This window comes from Nipponia nippon, unplaced genomic scaffold (genome assembly GCF_047370975.1).
Source record: "Nipponia nippon isolate SJK-2023a ecotype South Korea unplaced genomic scaffold, ASM4737097v1 scaffold_7, whole genome shotgun sequence".
NCBI classification, from domain to species: domain Eukaryota; kingdom Metazoa; phylum Chordata; class Aves; order Pelecaniformes; family Threskiornithidae; genus Nipponia; species Nipponia nippon.
The window spans coordinates 27,701,186-27,726,385 of NW_028262391.1; the positions used below are offsets into that span (position 1 = coordinate 27,701,186).

The window sequence follows — 25,200 nt, forward strand, 5'->3', positions numbered from 1 at the left end:
GACTGCCAGCACAAAGATCCAGCTTCAGAACCGGTCGAGTTCTCCACACGATATGCCCAGCAGCTGATCACCATAAATAGTGGCCTTTGCTCTTTCCATTGGTACCCACTGACGGTGGTTTAGGAACTCTGGTGACATCGTCACAATTTCACTATCCACACGTCCAACACCAAGGTTCAGTCTGGCTCTATATGCAGGGTCAAATCTCCTATGTTGTTTTTCCAGACCTGGCTCCTGGAGAATCTTCAGCTTATATCTCCACAGCCAAGCTCAGATCAGCAAAAAGCATCTCATTCACACTGTCTTGCCTCGAGATGGAAGAAAGTGCCTATGGGTTTTTTCAAGAGTCAGAGCAAGAAGCAAGTGGAATCCCAGTTCTTTGACACTGACTTGCCATTTCTGTTATACTGCCTTGTCGTAAGATGTTATGAAAACGTCTCCTTTCAGCTTTTTCTCATAGTTTTATCTTGGAACTTCTCCAAAGCAAATGCTGTGTGTGTTCTCTCTGGAGACAGTCATGTAACAGCCAGTGTAACAAACAGAAATTAGGTCTGTCTGAGGACGTGTAGCTTTTTTTGGAAGAGCCTCCTTGAGGTTTCCACACTGTTCAGCTGCATAGATGTTACTCATCTGCGGATCAGATTCAGAGGTGGCATTTTGTTCCCTGGATAGTTTCACCCAAGAAAAGATCCGCTCTCCATTTTATTGGTGCTGGTGAGACACCCACAAATAATTTTTTCAACCATAATCCTGAACTCTGTTAGCAAATACAGGAACACTTAGATTCCTCCTGCTGTACAGCAGCTGCTCGTTCTCTGACTTACCCATTCTTCTCCACACAGCAGCTTTGAAGGGGAGTCAAGACAATAACCAGTCCTCTAGTTCCATCAGCTCCTTTTCTGTCATCCACATACCCTTCTGGAAGCCAGCAGTCCAGTTAGTGTTGAGTTTGGTTTACTATAGCATCAAGTCCTCTTATTCTTTGATTCTGTGATCTGAGGAGATCCAGTGCTGTCCTTCCCTTTGCTACCTCGCAGTCCCTAGCTGTGTATTTTCAGAAGCCCTTCTTAGGGAGCCCTCTTCCACAGGCAGTGTGGTCTCTGGGCCTCAAAGAAACACACGCCAACACTACAAGCAGTAAAGATGAAAGGAGATTGGAAATCTACCTCTCTTCCACCCCCAGCCCGCATTTCAGGTCAGTTATGCCAGCAAGGCATCTAGGTCCAGCTGTTTTAGACTAGGGATACATGAATGTTGAGAGAGTTCAGAAAACACATTCCATATTTTAGGTGCACTGTACAGGTCTGCAGTCCTGTCCTCTCCCTTTCTGACACTGCTTGAAAGATTCCTCCAGCCTCACCTTTTACCCAGGGGGAATTGGGGGAAGGCAGCGAGATGCTAGGATTCGTAAACTGCTTCCCACCAGTTTTCTCAGGAGAAATGAACTAGGGGAGAAAAACATTTTCCTGCAACTTTCCTTTATTACTAACTGCTGTTGAATGAGGAAGCCAGTAACTGCTTATTCCCACTCCAATTCCCCTTCACTTCTCTTTGCAGGCGGCTTCTCTTTATGCAGTACTCCAGTGCGAAAAGCCCTAAAGGATGCACTGAGACTACTGGGCATAGAACAAAGACCAGGCTCCTGAAGGAACATGGGCCAGTGATACCAAAATACTTCTGATGTATCCCCTTCCTTCACTCATCTTGGGAAGGAGTAGAGAAATGCAAGCAAGAGCTTATGATCTTTGTGTATATTCACTTGCATGAGAGAGGGATGAGGACTGAGGATTTCGGAGAAAAGCTGTGTCTGAACGTCATATGAGAAATGAAGAATTAAGTTTTAGATCCCTAAGGAAAAGGGAGTGTGGAGGTCAGACATGTGACACAGAGAAAGATGTGGAGACAAAACCAAGACACAAGTAGGAGAAAGCAAGAAAGACAACAGCGGTAGCAAGGATTTAAAATTTTGGCCTTTGTGATATTCTTTGCTGGGTGATCCTTGGTAGAAGAATTAATTTTAATAGGTCTATTTCATCATTTTAAAGAGATTTTAAATTTTAAAATGTACATACTTGTACCCAAGCAAGTACCCCGCTGCTTTATGGCTTCCCACTAGGTTGATAATGAGAGAAACATTGATTGACAATTGCATCTCAAGGCAGGAAAATGTTTTAATTGTTAGGCTTTTAGATGGAAAGAAATTGATCAAAATGAAATGGAGAAGAATTGTTCTAAGTGAGTTTCCTGTTTCAGAAAGTTGCTGGAAAAATTAAGTTTTGGAAGTACCTTATTTCCACTTGTTTCACTAAGAGAATTTGCTGTTCAGTTTGCATAAAATATTAGGATAATGATATTTTAAAATGCCAGAAAGAAAAAATCAGACTTAAATGAAAAGTTTTGATTGAATTGTGCAATATTTATTCTTGGACTGTTATTTCCCCAGATTTGTAAAATCTAAATTTAAAAAAAAAAAACCAAACAACTTCCATCCAATTCTGAATGTATGTCAGTCTGTACACATAATGTGATTGTCATGCATTACAGTGTGTAACACCATGAACAGCAATGAAGGATATGAAAAGAAAGAATTTTTCCCACTGATCATTTTAAAAAACTTGCTGTTGACATCTGCAGGTTTCTGGCGTGGAGCAAGGCAAGCATTTGGCTTTATTCTTGTAGCATGTTCAATCAGCTGATGGTTAAACTGCAGTTCAGTACTTTTTGTAAAATAAGGTAGAACTCAGGTTTTATTCTTGGGAATGATTTCTACTGCTACGGGATACTGGTTTGAGTATTAATACAGTGATACTGCTGAATATTGTCAGATGATCTTGCTTATTTCCTAGTACTATGCAGTGGTTATTTAAATGTTATTATTATGGAATCTAGATAAAAGTCATTGGGAAATTTGGAGTCAGTTTAGGTGTCAGCATAAACCCTGAAAGGAATCTGCTTCTCCCCATGCAGTGATGTACTCTGCTGGATTGCTGAACTCTCTTAATGGATTTCCTTTCATTTTCAGGGAGAAGAAGCTGATGATGATGACATATACAATGTGCTCTCCACATTAAAGAGGTTAACCTCTTTTCACAAGTAGGTGATTTTTTTCCCTCAAAAATTTACTGTTAATTTTATCATTTCAGCAAGTGTCAGTTGATGTCTACTGTTAAGAAATGAGAAAATATATGGCCTGAAATACAAAATCGAGATTGATGAATGATTAGTGGCATTTGTCAGTATAACTGTTTGGATTAATTTGAGTCCTTGCTTAGTTAATGCCATTACTTTTACAGATTTGATTTGGCATACCATCCCTTACACTAAATGCTTTTACACCTATGAGTGCTTTATTAGAAGTCATACTCCCCTGCACGACAGACAGTCAATGCACAAGGGATGCTTGTTATTTCCGGCACCAGTGGATGCAAGCCAAATCTTTGCTTTGAGCCTCAGCTTAGGACAGCCTTGGAGGAAGTTGTTTCTCTCAGTTTCTCAATGCCTTTGAGGTATTTCTCCTCAAAATTATGGAAATAAGTAGTAGTAATAATAATAATGATAATTAATAGTTTATGATGAGAGTCTGGAAGATGCGTTCTCTTCCTGCAGAAATGCCAGGAATAGTTTCTCATTGAATTGTTGGCAAAGTCTTAACTGTGTGGATTGCACAGAAACTCCTTCACAAAGCATGAACCAGCACAGTGGAACCAGGCTGCAGCTTTTCAGGGTCTTGCTGCTCTCAGTTAGACCTACAGGCACTCTCATAACTTGTAGAGCAGCCTGGAAAGTTTCACTTGAACTGTGAATTTTGGAGCATAGCACAAAGACCTAAGCTTCCCCTCCTATCAACTGCAGGAAGTAATTGCTCCTGGTCAGCATGTAAGAAAGCTTCATATGCAAATGGCTGAGAGCCACAAATCATTTCTTCCTTATCACAAGATGTGAGAGGACCTTGCTTCTGCCACCTCTTTTATAGTAATTGTTTTTAGTGGTTTCATTTCTCTTTTCTTTCTGTGCTTAGTCTTCACTTATCCTGAATTTTGCACTGGATTGTTGTATGAAATGGTTCTGCAATATCTACTCTTTGTTTCCATTCAACAAGAGTCCCACCGAGATCGTTAAATCATTACTAATTTCCGTAGTGCAGCAGGCTGACACATGTGCAAATTAGGTTTTCAGTCTCCCTGGTAACATGCTGGAGCCACTTCTGCCTTTCCTGAGAGGACTGGTGAAAGCTGTAGTTCACATTCAAGAAGGTAGCACAAATCTTAAGGCTTTTCTGAGAGTCTCCAATATATATTTTTTTCCTGTAGTGTTCCAAAACTCAAGAGAGTTAATTCAGACTATAAAGAAAGCTTTGTAGAATTACACACAAATCAGGGTTGGGGACATCTACTTTCACCTTCAAAAAAGAGAAAGAGAAAAGAAGCAAATCTAAAGAGCTGAAGAACAGCTGTGTATCATTTCTCAGCTGATGTGTTATTTATTATTATAGTTCAATGGGAATTTCTAATTAATATCTGCTTGCATATAAAGAAGTAATGAAATCTTTTCATTACTCTACTGATTGTTATGTCTGATTTGATTTCTTTGTGAAAGGAAACAATGATACCATCCGAGACAGAATTTTTGCCGAACCTTTATCTATGAGATGAGGATCTTCAATACAAAACTCACATCGAGCGTTCTCATCTCAAAGAATGGTGGCTGTTGTCTGATACTGTCATTGTCTGTCATCAACTGGGAGCCAAAAGAAATTAAATCAATGGAAGAAGTTGAAATTGCAGGCTAGCAACTGATACCTTTCACATCTTCTAAAAGTGCACTGATAAAGTAGCTGCTGAGGCTTCAAAAAGAAACAAGTCCCTCTCTTCCTCCAGTGAGAGAAATTCCACTCTACCTTATCTGCACTTGTGTTTTCTTGGTAGTTGCTGTTACTTCATATTCTAGGACAAAGAAGCCCAGCAAGTTGAAAAAAAACATGGTAGGGGATTATCAGAAAAGCCTTCCAGACCAAAAAGCTTCTATACTGAGATTTCCCAAGCCTGAGCTAATCCTCTTTCTGAGAGGCTCATGGCAACAAAAGGCTCACAGCACGCTTTTTAATTCATGTCTTTTCATCAAACAAGGATATCAATATTCCAATTCAAATGAAATTCATCATTACAATGTTTCCTTCCAAGTTTTCAGAACAGAATAATAAATTTTCTTGAGGTCTTCTGAATAGAATACCTGGAGTATGTACTTGGGCTTCTTTTTTGCCAGGATCTCACTGATATTTCTAGCAGTTTTTTCAGTTAAGTACATGGAGACAATTTTTCTATACTGACTCCAGCACAAGTGCAAGGTCCTGCACCTGGGTTGGGGCAATCCCCGGTATCAATACAGGCTAGGGGATGGAGGGATTGAGTGCAGCCCTGCCGAGAATGACTTGGTGGTACTGATAGACGAAAAGCTGGACATGAGCCAGCAATGTGCTCTCGCAGCCCAGAAAGCCAACCGTATCCTGGGCTACATCAAAAGAAGTGTAGCCAGCAGGTCGAGGGAGGTGATTCTGCCCCTCTACTCTGCTCTGGTGAGACCCCACCTGCAGTACTGCGTCCAGCTCTGAGGTCCTCAGTACAAGAAGGACATGGACCTGTTGGAGAGGTCCAGAGGAGGGCCACAAAAAATGATCAGAGAGATGGAACACCTCTGCTATGAGGAAAGGCTGAAAGACCTGGGGTTGTTCAGCCTGGAGAAGAGAAGGCTCCAGGGAGACCTTACTGCAGCTTTTCAATACTTAAAGGGGGCTTATAAGAAAGATGGGGACAGACTTTTTAGCAAGGCCAATAGCGATAGGACAAGGGGTAATGATTTTAAACTAAAAGAGGGGAGATTCAGAGTAGATATAAGGAAGAAATTTTTTACGATGAGGGTGGTGAAATACTGGAACGGGTTGCCCAGAGAGGTGGTAGATGCCCCATCCTTGGAAACATTCAAGGTCAGGCTGGATGGGGCTCTGAGCAACCTGATCTAGTTGTAGATGTCCCTGCCAATTGCAGAGGGGATGGACTAGATGACCTTTAAAGGTCCCTTCCATCCCAAAGCATTCTATGATTCTATGAAATTCAGCTGAGCTTTCACACATAACACATCAGTGCTGTAGCAGTTTGTACCCTGCAAAATATCAGCATTTCACGAAGCTGGTGAAGGGTCTAGAGCACAAGTCTTATGAGGAGCAGCTGAGGGAATGGGGGTGGTTTAGCTTGGAGAAAAGGAGGCTGAGGGGAGACCTTATCACTCTCTACAACTACCTGAAAGGAGGTTGTAGCGAAGTGGGCGTCGGTCTCTTCTCCCTAGTAACAAGTGATAGGACGAGAGGAAATGGCCCCAAGTTGCACCAGGAGGTGTTTAAGTTGGATATTAGGAAAAATTTCTTCACTGAAACGGTAGTCAGGCACAGGAACAGGCTGCCCAGGGAAGTGGTTGAGTCCCCACCCCTGGAGGTGTTTAAAAGACGGGTAGATGTGGTGCTTAGGGACATTGTTTAGTGGTGGACTTGGCAGTGCTAGGTGAACAGTTGGACTTGATGATCTTAAAGGTCTTTTCCAACCTAAACAATTCTGTGGTTCTATGATTCTTATTTAATTACTTCAGTTAATTCAAGTGCAGGACTTTCATGTGCAAGACACATGAATCTCAAGCATCACCTCCATTGCTCTGGATGTGCCCTTTGATGCTGTCTTGTATATAGAATATTGTTTAACATTTAGAAATCAGGATTGTTGGTATCACTGTCCAGTAGTCCTCAAATATGATACTGACTTCATAAGCCTGCTGTGGCTATAGTAGCTCTCCAGATACGCATCATGTTTTTATCAGTATAAGCGTGATCAGTCAGGACATTTCCAGACCAGCGTATCTTCTCTTCCTATTATAGAAACCCTTTGCTTAACCTTTTCTCCAGTAGTTGACCAGTATATCCTTCAGACTAAGTTACTCAGAAGTTTGTTATATCCAGAAGAAGTAGAAATGATGATAAATGAAACCTCAGTAGAGAAATTAGACTGTATCTAGCATAGCTGTTCAAAGCCCAAGGTACAACTTCTCTCATTTTGTGCTGCTTTAAAAAGAGAAGCAGTTTCGTGGGTGGAGAGATCACCTCTTCTAAAAGGAATTTTTCTAAGCTGCTTCTTTCCACACTTTCAGAAACTCTGTGGAACTGGTACCATTACTTCATCTGACTGCTTTCTGGCAGAAACATGCCCCAGCAGGGATGAAAAGAAACCTTTGATGAAATGTTGGGTCTTGTTTTCTTTAATCCATGAAGACTCTCTGACATGGAAGGGACTAAGGGAAAGTTCTGTGTTGTGTGAATTTTCATTCTAGGAACCTCTATGTCAATCTCAACCTCTGTGGAGAATTGTGTTATGTCCAAGGTACCTTTATAACTGTCATTTTCATAGAATCACAGAATAGTATGGGTTGGAAGGGACCTTTAAAGGTCATCTAGTCCAGCCCCCCTGCAATGAGCAGGGACATCTTCAACTAGACCGGGTTGCTCAGAGCCCCATCCAGCCTGACCTTGAATGTTTCTAGGGATGGGGCATCTACCACCTCTCTGGGCAACCCGTTCCAGTATTTCACCACCCTCATCGTAAAAAATTTCTTTCTTATATCTACTCTGAATCTACCTTCTTTTAGTTTAAAATCATTACCCCTTGTCCTATCACAACAGGCCCTGCTAGAAAGTCTGTCCCCATCTTTCTTATAAGCCCCCTTTAAGTATTGAAAAGCTGCAGTAAGGTCTCCCCGCAGCCTTCTCTTCTCCAGGCTGAACAACCCCAGGTCTTTCAGCCTTTCCTCATAGCAGAGGTGTTCCATCCCTCTGATCATTTTTGTGGCCCTCCTCTGGACCTGCTCCAACAGGTCCATGTTTTTCCTGTGCTGAGGGCTCCAGAGCTGGACACAGTACTCCAAGTGGGGTCTCACCAGAGCAGAGTAGAGGGGCAGAGGATTTTGATTGTTAAGTAGTTCAAAAGAGATACAGGTGTACCAGAATATGCATAAATTTAATGTGGAGGCTCTTCTTTAAGGAAGTTTATATTGAAAAGCCCTATCCAACTTGTATATAGTTAGAATTTTTCAGATCCGGAAGCTGAAAAGCTCTTCCTGAGATCAGCTCTAAGGCCAGGCTCAGAGCAAAGAGCTGAGGTGTGCCCAGCTGTCAAGGCAACGGTACGTGCCCCCTGTGATGGCTGCCTGACATGGAGAGCTCTAAAATGAAAAGTCGGAAATGAGACAGTTTTTCCTTTCGTATTCTCTATAGGATAATCTATGCTGATATCTGCCTCTGCACACCAAGGAGATTTTACTGCTTTAATTACAGCACTGTAATTAAGGAGGTACAACTCAGCCTTGCTAGCAACCCTGTGATTTGCTGAAGCAGCATCTATGTGCTTAATATTACTAGTCAGAGGCAGTTTTCTGACAGCCTATAATTTATGAAACATTTTATTTCCATACTTTGAAGAGCGTCCAGAATCTAAGGCAGGGGGAGTATTTTTAAATTTTTGTTTCCTTTTTTTTAAGTTTTCCTATTGTTGTATTCATGGATTTGAATTAGAAGTTAAGATGCAACTTGGCTTAATGACACAACCCTAGAGTGCATACTTCACTTGCTCTCAGCACAAGGGCATTAATTGTTATTTTTTTCTGTGAAACTTTTATCAGTGGGGTTTTCCAGGGCTAATACACTCCAGACTGGGAAGCATTTCATACTAGAGTTTCAACAGGATCTAGGCATTCTAGTTTCAACAGGATCTAAGCATTTCATACTAGAGTTTCAACAGGATCTAGGCATTTCAACAGGATCTAGGCAAAACCTCTGTCCATTTCTACTAGAGAAATATTCTTTCTGGCTGAGCAGGGTAGTTAATTATTTAAACAAATTTGGGTAGCTCCAAAGCAGGGCAGAGCAAAGGGGTGGGAAAACTGAGCATATCTTGGTGATCAAGGTGCTGGGATGAGAGGGAGCCAGATGCAAGAGACTGCTTTCTTTAATTTAGACTTGCCAATTCAGTCTGAGTATCCCTTCTTCCAGGTAAGTATTTTAATCACCAAATTTCTGATTATTCTGAGGTGGCTTGCTCTTTGATAAAAATATTATGAATTGCTTCAAATGATCTCAGTTTAATTCCACTGCAGAAAAATGTGTTAAACCTATATTTTTTTTTGAGAGAGAATTTTTGTCTTTCAGGCAGCCTGATGTTTTGTAATTTCTCCTATATTTCTCAGTTCTGTATTAGAAAAGCTACATCATATGTTGTTGAGGTCTGTAAGGCTGTAGAATATATGTTGCTAATCTCATTTGTATTATTCTCTCTGGCGAGTCAGCTTGGTACACCTGCAATGTAAAACAATGAATGAGGGGGTGGCAACCACCATCTCTGTCTCATATATACGTGTATCATGCTCTCTTACTTTAGATATTTCAGGATATTTAGTGATAATGTATATTATTTTTCTCCAAATGATATGGCAGAAAAATATGTAACTTTATTTTGCTTAAAGCCATTTTTCATTCAGTATATATGGCTAGAGTTTGGCCGTAGTTTCTGCTGCAATGCCAGAGAAGCACCTGCTGGAGTTCTATCAATGTTTAGAACCAAAGAGGAAAGATGATTTAGAGGCAACGCTGAGAAGGAGCTTGTAGCTACACTTAAGTAACCTTTAAAGATGCAGAGAGTTTATCTTCTCACTACAAAAATCCCATGTAGTAAAACATTTTTCCTCCGTTATCAGAAGGCCTAACTTCTGCTTTTAGCATGCTATGAACTAATTGTGCAGCTGCTTTGTCAGCATGCTGTATTGTCTCAGCTTTGCGAAAGTACCAAACTGCTCACTGAGCTGCCAGGTCAGACTATATTCTGTCGGTGATGTGGAGTTTTGAGGAACACTACTAATCTCTCTTTATTACCTCTCGTTCTAGTGCTCATGATCTCACAAAATGGGATCTGTTCAGTAACTGCTACAGATTACTAAGAACTGGAATTGAACATGGAGCTATGCCGGAACAGGTACAGTTAGCAACACCTGCATTGCGTCATTTCAGGACTCAAAGTTTTAAAGAGTCTAGTCGTAGAGAAATTCAAAAGATTAATGCACTAGACTTCAGTTATTTAGGAAAAATGTGGAGTTTTGAGTGAAATGTATATCATAGTGAGGCACTGTCCGGGAGGTGAAAAATCTTGGATTCTGTGATTTTTGAGCTACTTGCCTCACCTTTCTCATCTGTAAAGTAAGGAATAACTGATGTTCCTGGCTGTGAAAAGCAATGCATAAATCATGATGTTTACACTGAAACCCAACATTTGTAAACCTTGGCAGCAATTAGAATTATCACAAATTATTATTGGCCATTGAAGGTAAGGTGGAAGCTTATGAAAACCAGGAAACAAGAAGAACATTTAGCAGGGATGCTGGCCAGCCTTTCCAGTGGAGTTCTTTTAGTGGACATATTTTCAACTTTGTTTCCTCCTAGTTTGGTTTTAGTCTTCTCATGGATGAGCACAGGGACCATTCCAGATTCTCCCAGGATGCTAGTTTAAACTGCAGACTGCCTGCTCCAGTATTTCAGCACATTTTAAGTTATAATTTGATTTCAATTAGAAGCCAGTTGTTAATTCTAACCCAACTTCATTTAGAAAAAAAAAAATTCTCATTAAATTCTGTAAAAGTACTTTCTAAAAAGGACCATATGTAGGACACATTGCCACACGCCATGTGAAAGTCATGGCTTTAAGCTGTGCGACCTTCTGCTCTCTCTGCAGTTGCTACTTAATGCTGGAATTGTGCTACCTGGAAGGAAGCAGCCAGCATATAAAAACTGTCCATCCAACTACCAGCCATCTTCAGTTTCTGGGTTTGACAGTGATATGGCTCCCCAAATACTTCTGTAAGATCACAGGAAAAAAGTTCTGAAATCTGAACTCTTCTCAGTATTTATTCCCTCAGTCCACTAGGAAGAGTTTGCTGGAAAGGAATGGTTTGGTCTTTAGTGATATCTTTCAAAAAAGTATTTTGTGGAGTGATTAGAGCTGTTACAAACTTGATTTATTCTGCACAGAACCACAAACTGTTGGAAGCATCTTCGAGCCAAAAAGAGTTTGAAATTCTTAGCACCTAATATAGATTTGAAATTTTAAAAAGACACCATGGATGCTTTTATGGGCACCATAAATACAAGCCAAGTCTTCTCTGTAAGAAAATTTGTATTTTCTCACTTTTTTTTTTTTTTTAGAAATTGGGCTACATGTTCATTTGACAATGGAACAAATTTCCAGACTGTTTTCTTAGTGAAGTCAGATTTAGAAGTATTGAAATAGATGCTTTTGAACTGAGACATGTAGATGTTGGGCTGTACTTCTATCATGCTGTGACATCACCTCTTGCTGTACTCCAATGCACAGTTTTCTGTTCTGTTTCCCAGCATTTACACGGTATTTTTTTCACCTGCAGTAGGCTGGTTTCTTATTGCACCAAACTGACTAAGGAAGAACATAACATCCTTGAAAACAAAAAGTACTACCTAAGAGCTGCTCCTATTTATTCTCCCCCAAAATGCATTATAAATTTTACATACACTTTACTGATATGCTTGATATTTCCAATGTGCTGGGATTCTTTCTGTTCCCCCTGTTACAGATAGTTGTTCAGGCACTGCAGTGTTCCCATTACTCGATTCTCTGGCAGCTGGTGAAGATCACTGAAGGCTCCCCTTCCAAAGTAAGTAGACATTTGATCGTACAGGTTTTACTGAAGAAACACAACTTGCCTAAAAAGGCATTAGGTCTCATTCTCTGTAACTCTACCCACTGTACAGTCATCTTATGTCATTGTGAAACAGATATAAAATGTTGGTGTTTTGATTTATTCAATATTTCAAAATCTGTTCAACATCATGCATATGTCTAAATAAGCTATACAAACAGCAGAAGCTTGTCTTTATCAGGATTTGATACTAGGTGATTTTTATATTTTTATTGTTGAAGATACTTAATGCACTTTGTTGTGAGTACAGCAGTTTGCATGAATAGATAAGTAATGTTGACAATGCTTACCTAATAGTTGTAAGCAATACTGTTGATCTTTACACCACAGATAGTTCAATATTTATGCGTATTTACATTGCTTACCTTTTATGTACATCTTTTATGTTGCTAAATATAAATGTAAGGTTACTAGCAGTGATGATTACTAATAAAAAGTAAGTGCACACAGGTGTAATGCAGTAAGGACAATGTGACATGGAACTTGTTTATTATACTTAGCTTTTCCAGGACCTTTCCTTAGCTCTTTTCTCAATCAGAGGCCAACATCCTGTCTTTTTAGGGCTTTTTCAAAAGTAATACATCAAATTAAAATGGTATGAAAACTGAAATAGTACGTGTACTTCCACACCAGCATCAAAAAGAAAAAGATGCTAAAGTACTAATAAAATAAACATTTTATGCACAGAAAAATTATAAAAATACTTTGTGAATTCTTTGAGTTTTTTTGAATACTGACATATATTTACATTTAAAAATAGCTACTAGAAAAAAAGAATAATTGGGATTCTTTATTCTGGCTTTCATTCCCATTTTCCCCTCTCAGGTTCTTTAGCATGCTGTTAGTATATAATGTTACATCTTGACTCCTCATAACTGAGAAAACCGAATACATCCCATTTATTTTAAATGAACTCAGTATCTCATCACAATAAAGCATCTGAAGTCCTCCTAGCTAGCAGCATTGTTATCCTTAGGGAGAAACTTCACTTCGACAGAAGGAGCTAAGTAACTAAAAGTAAATCCAGGGGGCTGTACACTGCTTCAGCCCTTAAGTCCATAAAACCAACGCACCAAATCTCATTCTAATGCTTCCCTAGTAAGGAAAACTGGACTGCTGGTTACCTGTGTAGTGAGTGACTTGGGTATGAGAAACCAAGCACTTAGAGTAGGTGCACTTAGAGCACCTGGTCAACTGTCCAAGCCTGGACACTGTCTTCAACACCTTTATTTAATTTTTCCTCATGTACTCTTGACTATTGGGTCTTGCTAGGTGTCTTACCCACTCCTGAAGATGCCCAGCAACTCTGTCCTCCTATTTGCTGGGCCCCTTGAGCAGCAGTGCCCAGTCTTGCCTTGCTCTGGGTGCAAATGCCAAGACATAGAGCATTCGGTGAGATTCTCATTTTCCTTCAGTGCATTTCTCCATTTTTTTTAATTAAATACAGTAAATAGCTGCGGTATAACATAGATGATGCACGGTGATAGCTGTCAGCATTGCTGGAAGAAATTTTCATGTTTTCTTGTGTCTAAATTATAGCAAAAGAAACATATTTACCGTAAACTACAGCTAGCAACTAACATATACAGCATCTATCTGCATAGGACCTGGTCAGAAGCTTTGCATTTTGGTGTCAAAGTATTAACGTGGACTGTTGTTTGCAGTATTACCATGATGGTCCAGTTAAACTGAAAGAGAAAAAGACATTTATTTCAGTGACTGGGTTTTTCTTGCAGACAAGCTTAGTGCAATTGTATGGCTTTGCCTGCTTTTTCAAAATAGGATACATTTATATGAGACACTGTTTTATGAGATGAATGCAGAATAGCCTTGATCTTCCAAGTATTTCTAATACTATTCTGATTCATATCAGTCATAATGTAGTTCATAGGAATGGAAAGAACTATGAAAGCTCCATTGAGAATGACCATTCGAAGTACAAGTCAATTCTGCTTCTGGAATCCCCAGTGAAAATCATAATTAACCTAGAGCTGTTATTAACTTACTGTTTGGGGTTTCACCACACCCCCTACAAAAAAAATGAGTGTTCTGCATGCTTATTTCAAGAGGAACACTGCATTAATGCCCTTCAGCTCTTCATACCTGGCCAGCAACCTCAGCTATGCTCACAACAGAAACGGAATAAAGAGAAATCCACAAACCTGATGTTTTTGTAGCATTTTGTTCTGTGTGATTTTGTTCCATCAAACTTTCCATTGTAGTTTGTTCACTGTGAAAATAAATCTGATCTGCACTATATCTGTCATTTAATCCATTAGGAGATCATTTTGCCCATGGTTGTTTTATAAGCCGTAATTTAGGCTTATAACTTAACAGACGTTAAAGGGGATCACTTCTAAAGTATGATGTATGGGAAGAGAAGGGCATTAACATGAGCATCTCAAAATGAAAAATAGTGTTTTTCATGAGCATTTTTTAAGTATTCAGGCTTCTATGGGAAGATTTCTGACACAGTATTTTAATGTGTAGGTCTACCCAGCTTTCTAGTTTTACTTTGCTGTAGCTGTAATGATCTACGGACAGAGGGAGGTGATGGTTTGTAGGCTGAAGTGGTATCTTCAGTAGACCAATGGATATGGCTGTAAAAATTAGCGAGGCTTTTGGACATACAAGCCTTTCAGGTTTGAAATAAAAGCAGAAGATCACAAAGCAAAATACAAGCTGAGAACAATTGCTGGTTTCTGTTTAGATACAGATCAGGTAAACTGTCTCTGAAAGAAAAGGTCATTGGTACCTATAGGGGGGTGGGAGCAGGGGAAGGCGAGGTGATAAGAGTTACTAGGAGGGAAGTAGGAGCTGGATAGTGGGGAAGAGAAGGAAGAGGAAAGATGAAAAGGCTAATGGGGAGAGGGGAATTTATAATATGTCATAAAACTAATGCCGAGTCCTTGTTTTTCTGTATCCAGTAGATTTATCAATTTTTGTTCCCAGGCTCGTGTTTAGAAGATGATTTTTTAGATTTCCCTTGAGCATCCAGGCTGAGAGATCAGAGATGGAGGGATTGATTTGTAAGAAATGTTCATCTGCTGCCATCTGGGTCGTTTGTGTGAGTTCATGCTGGCAGATAGTAGCTGCTCTGTTTCACCTACTTAGTTACCGTGTAGGCATTCAATGCACAGGATAAAGTATATTAACATTTTGGAATTAAGTACAAGATTCAAGGCTGTTAATGTTTCTGTGGGAGGAAGTAGTTAATTTGGTAGTAGCGGGCATATATTGGCAAGTTTTACATTTCTTAATCGGGTATGCTCTGCATTCATTAGGTGTACATTTTATTGCAGGGAGTTTGTGGGCAGGATGGGTGGTTCTGGTAAGATTTCTTTCAAAGTGAGTTTTTCTTTGAGTAGAGCTCAAAATTGCTTAATAGTTTTGTGTATTGGTTCTAGGGTAGAGTCATACATGACAACCAGGGGTATACAATTGGGAATAGAATCTTTTTGGAATGAAGTTATTATTTTTCTGGTATTCAGATGGCTCTTCCAAAAATACAGCCTCTCTCCTAAGAGGATTGCCCTTGTTTGGAAACTCTTTTGAGCATTATGCCCAAGCCCAGGGCACATTTATTGCTTTCTGAGGGATACTTAATATTACAGCTGTAATGTTTTGGATCATGGCTGACTACATGAGGCTAGGTGTGTTGGTCTGTAGGCTTTATATGTGTGGCAGGGAAAAACTGTTTGACTCTTGTGGTTTTAAATCAAATTAGAATCAAGTCAGCTCATTGATTTATTAACAACACATGATTAACCTGCAGTCAGTGCAACACTTTTCCAGGGTAAGTGTCAGCTATACAGCAGGTAAACCAGAATACTAGACACTCTTATAATGCTAATGAACGTCTACAAATTTCAAAGTACCCTTCTGTAACTGTTCACAAATTACTTTAATCACTTCCCCAAGACACACAGGCAATTTAGAACTGCTTATGGCTTCCAGCGGAGAGGATGTGCCACTGGTCACAATGTTGGGGTGTCTGACTTGGTTTTAATGCTGCTTGGTTTAAATGCTGCTCTGTTCCACCTCAAGATTCCTCTCCATGATCACACCTTTTCATGCTGCTTTTATGCTTCTTTTCAAGGTGACTCCTCCTTTTCTCAAAAGTTTCATGGTAATCTCCTGGTTACTGTTTAATCTGGTCATTTTAAGCAAATTCATCCTAGAGTTTAAGGAAGTGATATCAGCATAAAAATGTTTCAAAGACATTTTAATATAAGAATGATAATTACTGATTATTTGAATTAGTAAGAAAGTCCAAATTATCTGCCCAACAATAAAGATTCCACCAGTTATCTTAAATACAGCATAGAGTTGGGTCAGGGTTAGTTTAAAACTCTTTTTCAAGGTGGCCAGTGGAAAAAAAAGGGCATACAGTGAAGTCAGTGTCTAAGATCTGAAAGGAAAAAAATTATTACTAAATGGAAGGTTGCAGCAGGTAAGAATGAAATGTGTAGGCCATAGTCTAATGCTCTAATCTTTGGTTGTCATCTTGTACGTGTTCAGAGATGCTTGAGTCCATGACTGTGTGGGCTGTCAGTAAGCAGACTAGTGGTAAGCAACACAGTATTGGGGGAAGTGGTTTATACTGTGTAGTTTGTGGGAGCAATCTGTTTTAGCCTAGAGAAAAACTGTTCTTCATGTGAAAAGGAGTTTGAGGATGGTTTCAAAGGAAGCTGGTAATTTCTCAGCAGGAGTTCTCTTGTCCATAGAGCTCGGGGAGCAAGTCTTGAGGTAGGAGACTTGGGGATTAGATTATACAGTTGTTTCCATCTAAATTTCTTCATGTATTCAATAAACCAGGTGCCTGGGACCATTATACTATGCATTGTATGTGTAAGTAATGAAAAGGAAATATTTGCAGAATAGAGTCCAAAATCTTAGAACAGTAAAAGAAAAAAAGCATGAATAGAGCAAACATTCAGAGGCAAGACAAAGGCAAAAAGTTTTGAATGAGCAGCAGCCAGACTAGCCAAATGCATAGCTATTACAAAGTGATTAGTAGGCAGAGGAATTAGTAGAGAGGATTTAAAGAGGGATTTAAAGAACAACGTAGTGACTTGGTGACTTTTCATACTTATATGGGCACAATGAAAGAAAGCACAAAATGCTGAAGGGAAGAAAAGAGTCACAAGTTGCGAAAGGTTGGATTGTGTTCCACAGTCGAGTTGAAAGCTAATGGCTCTTGAACATTGTAAAGTTTATGAAAGACTTGCATTTGCAAGGAGAAGGAAGTTAATACTGCAAATAAGTAATTTAGAGGAAAGGCAATGGGAAAACAGGAAGAAAAGCATTAGGTTTGTTAGACGATCCTGGCGAAAGCACAGCATTTCTACATTTCTACTTCAATGGAAAAAACAAGCTTCAATTTAAAGCTAGAAAATAGCTGAAGAATTTTAGATAGCAGTCTCATGAAGATGGTTGTTCGGTTACAGGTGGCGGCAAAGCCAATACGAGTCCTTGCTCTTAGCAGCTCATTCTTGTTCCTGGCATGGACTAGTTAAATTTGAAGACATTACACTGTACAGTTCAAGAAAGGGTTATTTTTATCCTGGGTCACTTTAGTGATTCAGTTCACAGTGTGACCCCATGGTTTTAGCCTAGCAACCAAGAGGACAGTAAAATTTTTTATACCAGTTTTTCTGCTGAAGCCAGTATATCAGGTAATCACACCTCAAGAGCCTTGGGTTTGTGCCTGAGAATGGTAAAAGTCTTCAAAATCTAACTCATTTTTTTTAATTCCTGTTTTGTCTTTTAAAAAAAAATTACCACTCTCTAGTAATCCGGGGATTTCTCCAAATTTAGAAAAGTTCCAGATGGCTCTGTTGCACTGTTCAGTCGAGCTTTCTTTTGCTGTCTGTAACTTTTCAAAATGCATCTTTGTCGTGCTATCAAGAGAGAGGACAATAAATAATGTGTACCTAAGTGTTACTCATTCTTTGGCAGAAAGAAAAGTGGGAGACGTGCTCGTTCACTTTTTAACCTTTATATAGGATTTTTCATAGGTTTTAGTATCTCTGTTGAATTCATTATCATCTAAATGGAAGATAATTGTGATAGAAAGTAGGAAGTTATTAAAGTGATTGTAATCCAATGTTTAAAGCTGTAAATCACATTATTATGTAACAGTGAACTGATAAGCCTGGCATCAGTCCTAGGTAAAATCTTGGACTGGCTGATAGAAAACACAGTCAGTTCAAGGCTGAAGGGCAGAACAAACACGGCCAACAGATAAGACCAGAAGGAACAAATAAATTTGTTCTTGAGAAGATTGCATATTTGACTGATAAGGAAACCAGCTGAAATACCAGTTTCTGTAAGACATTAGTATCACATTGCATTTCAGGTGAATATGTGAATTTAATGTAATTCATATTCAGTAGCTCAAAGCTGATTAATGTATTAGAAAAAAACTGTAAGTGGGAAATCATCACACAAGGGGATAGCTTCTGATGCATTCCAGGAGAATCGTTCTCTGCTAAAAACTGATATTTTTTACCACTCATGAGGGAAAGTAAAGCGAAGGTATTTAAAATGTGGATGACATATATGAATTGGTAAAAAAAATACAATTAAAAAAAGAAAGAGGCATATTAATGCTGCCAAATGGAAGGCTTATACCTGGGAACAGGAAGGGTGATGAGTGGAAACTTGTGACTTAGAATAGAGCAGAGCTGTCTTACAGATCATGTAATGGCAGTGTAGTGCAGTGGCACAAAGGGATCCTTGGCTATATTATCAAAGAAAAATTTGTTAGGAATAGGAAGGTGAGGTAGCTCATAGACCTTCAGTGTCCATATCAGAAAATCACACTCAATCTATTGAAAATTACAAGACATTTAGGAACACTTGGGGTGCTTTGGCACGCTTGCAGACCTGCCTTCTGTTGTAAACCAGTACAGGAAGAACATAAGGACCACAAAAAGGCTTTTCAGTAAACAAAGAATAACAAGATCTTACGATAGGAAGCAATAAGAAAAGCTAAAAGTAGAAATGAGACACATGGACTGAACAGCCAGCATAATTAAAAACTGGAATTTTTAGCAAGGAAAATATTGCATGTACACTATGTAGATTCTTTAGATTTAGGTTGGATGTTGTTCTGTAGGGCACGTTGTCTTCCATCTGAAAGCTAATAGAGGTATCATGGAGGAAAGTCTGCAGCAGCAGTAGGCCAGCAGTCTCGGTGTGAATTAATGGCTGTTTTGATCCCTTCTTTACGTGAAACCAGGGATGGTGAAAACTGGGAAGGGAAAGATCTTTCAAGCAGTGGTGCCAGGTGTATATGAAGACATGCTGTCGTCTGTGGGGCCCTGGCAGAACTGCTGGTGGCCGGGAGGAGATCTGAGTGCTGGGAGACACAGCAGACAGGGCAGATTTGTATCACTTGAGCAATGCAGAGCAGCAGAATCTATGAATCAGTGCTGACAAAGCTAGTCCTTTTCGCAAAACTTGAAGCTAACACGAAGTCCTAGTGATTTCTGGTTCTTGTTTTCTTCTTGGTGTTTGGTTTATCACTACTGTAAAACAGAGTAACTAAGTATGTGCCAAGAAGCCCTGTACATCCTCAGTACATTTCTTGGTTACAATAGAGGCAAGTCTTAGCTTTTCACATAGGAGGGTTCTTTTACTTCTGTAATTGATGTGCCATTTCCATGTCACTACTTGCTGTATTCTTATGATTATGCTCCAGTATCATATGTTTTGTTTTGATTTGTTTTCACTAGTTTATTTTGTTATCTGTAAAAAATAAGTATTCATCAGGGTACAGCATTAATTCCCCCAGGTCAAAGCATACAGCTTTCCTATTGAACCTGCCACTTCTGGTACCCACATTTAAAATACACATCAGTTGTCTCTAGATCAAGGTGATCAAGAAAAGTCATTCATTTATCTTTTCCACCCACAAATTCTTCTTTCTCCAGATCAACAAACCTCCCTCCTTCTTCTGTAACTCATCAGATTTCTGTGATTTGCTTTCACATTTCCCATGTCTGTGGGCAGTTAGGATAATGTTTTTGTTGAACTTGAGACATTCGTCAGTATTTTACTTTTTCATTCATGTTGATTTATCTGAGTACAGAATTCTTTATAAACCACCAGGTAGGTTGACCTTGATGTATTAAACTTTTTGTTCTGAAGCATTTATAATTTACATTCAATGTAAAATACAGACAATTTAACTTAGGAATGTATTGTTTTATTATTTATTACAGGGAAACTTGGGGTCATTGCTCTGAAAATTAATGACTTTGTTTTACTCTGTGCTCTATGAATAGCATGTTTTTTACAGCCTTTTTTGTTTGGCTAGTTTATAGGATTGAATGTATGAAATTATCACCATCTTTTTATTTTGCTTTTTCCTAGCAACCTTTTATTAATATTTATATATTATCCCTTTTTAATGTTTATTCTAGGAAGACTTGTTGGTACTGAGGAAAACTGTGAAATCCTTTCTGGCTGTCTGCCAGCAATGTCTATCAAATGTCAACACTCCAGTCAAAGAACAGGTAAAGGAAATGTCTGTCACATGCTTTTAGAAAAGTGTGAATACTAAACTGTAGTAAAACTCAAGACGATACTATATCAAACTTCAAGTAAAATCATCTGTGCCTTCTGTCTAAATATAACTGAACAAACATTCCATAAGAAGAGCTGTATTAAAAGCACCTTCAAAGCACAGCTAATGTCAAATTCATTTTTGTTATAACAATAAGGATTACCTGGATGCTTAGGCTCATGTTCAGTTGTTATAACTTTAGGCATCTAACTCAATCACCTAAAATAAAAGCCTATTCCTTTAGGCACTTACTGTATTAACAGATGGAAATAGGCACTTCTAGAGAGCGATTGAGATCTCAAATGGGCTGAATCTTTCTCTGTATATCTCTGGATATTTTCCACCTGTTATTGACTAATAGGGAGTTCAGAGTGACTGCTTTCCTGCCAAAGGCAAATGCCTGAAGCCTTGGTGATATTTCAGTATTTCGCTATCCTAATAATTCAGTTAAATGTAGTGCTGAATACTAATTATTGTATCTCTTTCTCATTGTGGCTAATGGGAGAAAATTGAGGCTTCTAGCAGTACAGGTCATACTACTGCATATTTTCTAGCAGAAAAAAAGTTAATTCATTTTACAAAAATACTCTGAATAACACTAAGAATGTAGTGTCCTCTCACACTGTGCAAAAATCATCACTTCACAAATAGTTATGTCTCCTTGAGAAATCAGAGTAAAATACCTATTTAAACAGTGTCTTCATTATAGAAGAATAAAGATATGGAGGGTTTTTTAGATTCTCATCAATATAATCATTACAGCTTAGGTTGTTGTGCTTCCCTGTTTGGTAGGCTGACTGAAAACTTAAGTGCAATCATCTCTCTGCATGTGTATGTGTGTGCACACATATGCCAAAAGTCTATATGTGAAATATGATTGCATAATAAGGTATTAGATTTTTTTTTATGTTCAATGTAGTTATCCAATTCTCTTTGTTAGATTTTTGGAAAGCCCGCATGCATAGAGTGGGAAGCTTCTGCTATATGTATTTAGAAATTGAAATGAAATCCAAGGGCTTGTTGAAATAATTCGCAGTCTCTGGAAGAAAAAATAATAGCTGGTTTGTTTGCTGAGATTTTATGAATATATGCTGATTTATATCAAGTCTGTTGACATCTTTTAGTTGTCTACAAATCGCATTTCTATCAGACCTCCCAAGATTTTGCAAAGACTCTTAACTAACTGGCCTGTGGTTTTTGCCTGTGTTTTTTAAAAGGTAATACTTCTTAAAAGGCAGTTTTATTTTTTTGGAAGATAGCTCTGCTTGGCATTTACACTGTGTTCTGCAAGTTGATAAATGTAAATATTAAAGGCTTGGAGATGTCACTAGTTTATGTATTTTTAAAAGGCTCTGATGTGTCATTGTCTTCCAGCAGATTTAACTTTAGTAATTGTTTTATAATATTCTGAGTAGTTACTCTTGGCATACTTTATTAATATTATATAATGTGAAAATATCATCTAGCTGCATGAAAATACCAACCATTCTAGCTGAAGCTAGCACTAATGTCTTTCCTGCATCAACAAATGGTTAATGATCCTTCCCATTACTGCAGTGTTTTTATTCTTGATATATCTTAACATGTTTTTATTCTCTTATTATTAGTGGCCACTATTTCTTTTTCTTGATAATTTAAACTTTTCTTAGAAGCTCCTTTGCTGTTCACAGTTCTGTGGAAGCTTTCAAACCTCAGCTAGACAAAGGCGTGACCAACCAGACCTAGAGACAGCAAGTGTCCCAACCAGAACAGGTTGGACTAGAGACTCCAGAGGTCCCTTCCAACTACCACTTTTATGATCTTTTCAGTTTTCTTCCTTAAAAAAATGTATTTTTGCAAGTGCAGGACTGCTTCTTTATCCTTCTGTTTTATTGGATTTTTTTTTGAGAATTCTGTGTAAATTATATTGTCTCCCTATCATATTTGATTTTAAGCTATACTTTCTTTCCAGAGAAGATCAATGTACATATCAAAGGAAGGAAAAACATATTAAGTATTTATAGAAATGGGACTCAAACATTTCAAATTTTCTTAGACTATTTGAGTGAAATAAAGCTCCTGTGACTAGACGTATCTACAATATGTAGACATCTGTATCTGAGTCCACTGCTGTCTTTATATTGGACAGAAATAAGCACTTTCAGTGCATTATTCATATGCTCTTTTTTAGAGGTCTGCATTAGGTTGAGCTAAGTTCTAGTGAGTATCAAATGAGTTTAGAGCAGCTGAGATCATCACTGAAACGAATCATGACTTTTTGGATCCAGTGGAGAAAAATCCCAAATACTGGCATCTGTCTCCAATGTCTAAGTAGAACATAGTTTACATTTGCATTTTGTTCTTGCCTCAGTATAGCTCGTTCAGATTTTATAACATACTCCAAGAAATAAGTGAGCTGCTATGATGTTCAGCGTTCACAAAAATTTCATTTTGGAGGTTTGTAAAGCAGATTCCTCTCACTCACTACTTTTCCTTCATCTCGGTTCAAAACGATGTTTAAACACACATTTAACTACCTCTCCGTTCAGCTGTTTGTAGAGGGGGAATATAGGGCTGAATCAAAGCCTACATTGGATTTCATGAATCTGTCAGAGCTATTCTGCAATCTCTCTTCAGCTGAAAATGCCTTTGGCCTACCACCTGCCTGGGAATGGGGACTGACACTGCCCTGAGTGAGACTCCTGCAGGCTTCTGGGGACAGAGACAGCACATCCAGCATAGACCTTCTGGGAGTCTTTTTACACATTCATACTTTGAACCTTCCTCTCTTTCTCGGTTTTCAGAACCTGAGGTTAAAGATGGAGAAACTAAGATGATTAGAAAGTACTTTCTGAAAGGTGCTCAGGTGTTGAATGTAATGCGGATGAATACAGCTGGCTATGACACTCTGACATAAGCCATTGGGGAAAATAGTGTTATTCTCCTGCATGAGAGTATACAGTTAAGCCCTTGAAAGAAATAAAGTTATTAATAGCTGCCTTCTTTCTCTGTTCTCAGGTAGCGAAAATATAATAGTAATGAGTATAAATCATTGAAAATTCTGCCCTGGTTGGCTTTTATCTAGATTTGAAAGCTGTGCAGAGTTACTTGATTCTTTTTGCAGAGAATTGTTGATGAAATTCTGCAAGGATTTCTTTGCTTTCAGCTGCTTCTCTGTATTTTTGGGATCTGACAGTGACTCAGTTTGGATTTTCCCTCATAATGTTATTCATTTTTTTACTTGTTTAACTTTTCTAACTGTTTATCAAAAGAGGTGTTTATTCTTCACTACAAATTTGGCTACAGTCCTTGCATCAGAGGTAGATTTAGAGTTCTTTTCATAGAGAAGAAATGGAAGTTAAATATGGATCATCCTGGACATGGAAGAGGTAGTAAACACAGTTCGTTACATAGAAATCAAAGGTATAACATTTTAAAGTTAGGGGAAACCCTCATGAACACTTTTCATAGCACACAAACAACTACAGCTGAGTACAGTTAAAGAAGGACATTTAATAATAGCAGGGGATATCTGGAAATTAGATAAATGGTATTTTATTTTTTACTTAATTATGCTTCTTACTGCATTCATTCTCTTTTGTCTTTCAGGCTTTCATGCTGCTCTGTGATCTCTTGATGATTTTTAGTCATCAGCTGATGACTGGAGGTCGAGAAGGTCTTCAACCTTTGGTGTTTAATCCGGATTCAGGCCTTCAGTCAGAACTTCTCAGTTTCGTGATGGACCATGTCTTTATTGACCAAGATGATGAAAACCAGAGCATGGGTATGTTTAGCTTTCATGTTTTCTACTTATCTTTTTTTCATAACAGACAGAAGAAAGAAGAGAATAGAATTTTCAGATCAGTTTGCTCAAATGTTTTCAGAAGGCAAACCTTACCAGCAAAGTGCTAGGCAAAGAAGGCCTTAAGAAACTCTGATGTTACTAAATAAAGACCCTTCTGCTCCTTCCCCCCAAAAAATCAAATCAAGCTCAGGACATCATTGATTTGGTTGGAGACTAGGAAAGTACTTGGGAAAGTATTGTGTATGCTTGCTTGCTTCCTTGCTCTTTCCTAGGCATCTGCATGTGGCCACACACTTTGAGAGGCCGCAGTTTGAGGTGACCCCATCTCTACCTCCTCACAAAGATGACTTGAAATTTTTGGCTTTCAGTCAGGGAGCGGCAGATTTGTCTAAGGTCTCGGAGAATGTATTCTTGCTCTGAAGGTGCTTTCAGTCTTCTAGGTCCCTAGATCCTCAGTAGGTAACATCTTTCTTTGTTGAGCATCTCTTTAAGGATTCCTGGGAAGAATACATTTTGAAACACACCTTCACCAGAAATCTATAAATCTATGTGCAGTTAATCATACTTTGTGAGTTCAGTGTTCAGAATAATACATCAAGGATAGATTTTAGGAGTGTGTCTAATTTTTTTTTGCTCTTTAGCAAAATTGCTGTTCTTTAACATCCTGTGATTGGACTGGGAAGACAGCAAAAAGATGGATGAAGATCTTTGTATGTAATCTCCATTCCCTAATGCTGCTCTGACTCCATGAAGTCAGTCTGACCATTTATAACTTTTGGTATTCAGAACACATCAGTAATAATAAAAAGAAATTAAGAAGGGGGGGAGGGGGAGCATGCTAATGGGCTTCAATTCTGTGGGTTAAAGCACCTCAGGATTAAAATGTGCTTGAATATTCACAGTCAACTCCACTGCTCGTAAGAGATTTCCTGTGATCAAATACATGACTTAAGTACTGTGGCTCTGTGGGGACTCTGGTAAGAGTGCAGCAAGAGTGTCACAGTTGACACTATATTCCTCCTCCCCTCTG

At 38.7% G+C, this 25,200-nt stretch overlaps 1 protein-coding gene across 12 annotated transcripts in view; it reads left to right on the forward strand.

Annotated features, from left to right (window-relative positions):
- STAG1 (STAG1 cohesin complex component) overlaps positions 1 to 25,200 on the forward strand; it is a 205,442-nt gene that overhangs the window by 158,667 nt on the left and 21,575 nt on the right. For all 12 annotated transcript variants that reach the window (XM_087740483.1, XM_087740482.1, XM_087740488.1 and 9 more), the window contains 5 exons: positions 3,023 to 3,093; positions 9,971 to 10,058; positions 11,686 to 11,766; positions 20,244 to 20,336; positions 23,975 to 24,149. In XM_087740483.1, the coding sequence (XP_087596609.1) occupies positions 3,023 to 3,093; positions 9,971 to 10,058; positions 11,686 to 11,766; positions 20,244 to 20,336; positions 23,975 to 24,149 (508 nt within the window). The remainder of the gene's footprint in view (positions 1 to 3,022; positions 3,094 to 9,970; positions 10,059 to 11,685; positions 11,767 to 20,243; positions 20,337 to 23,974; positions 24,150 to 25,200) is intronic.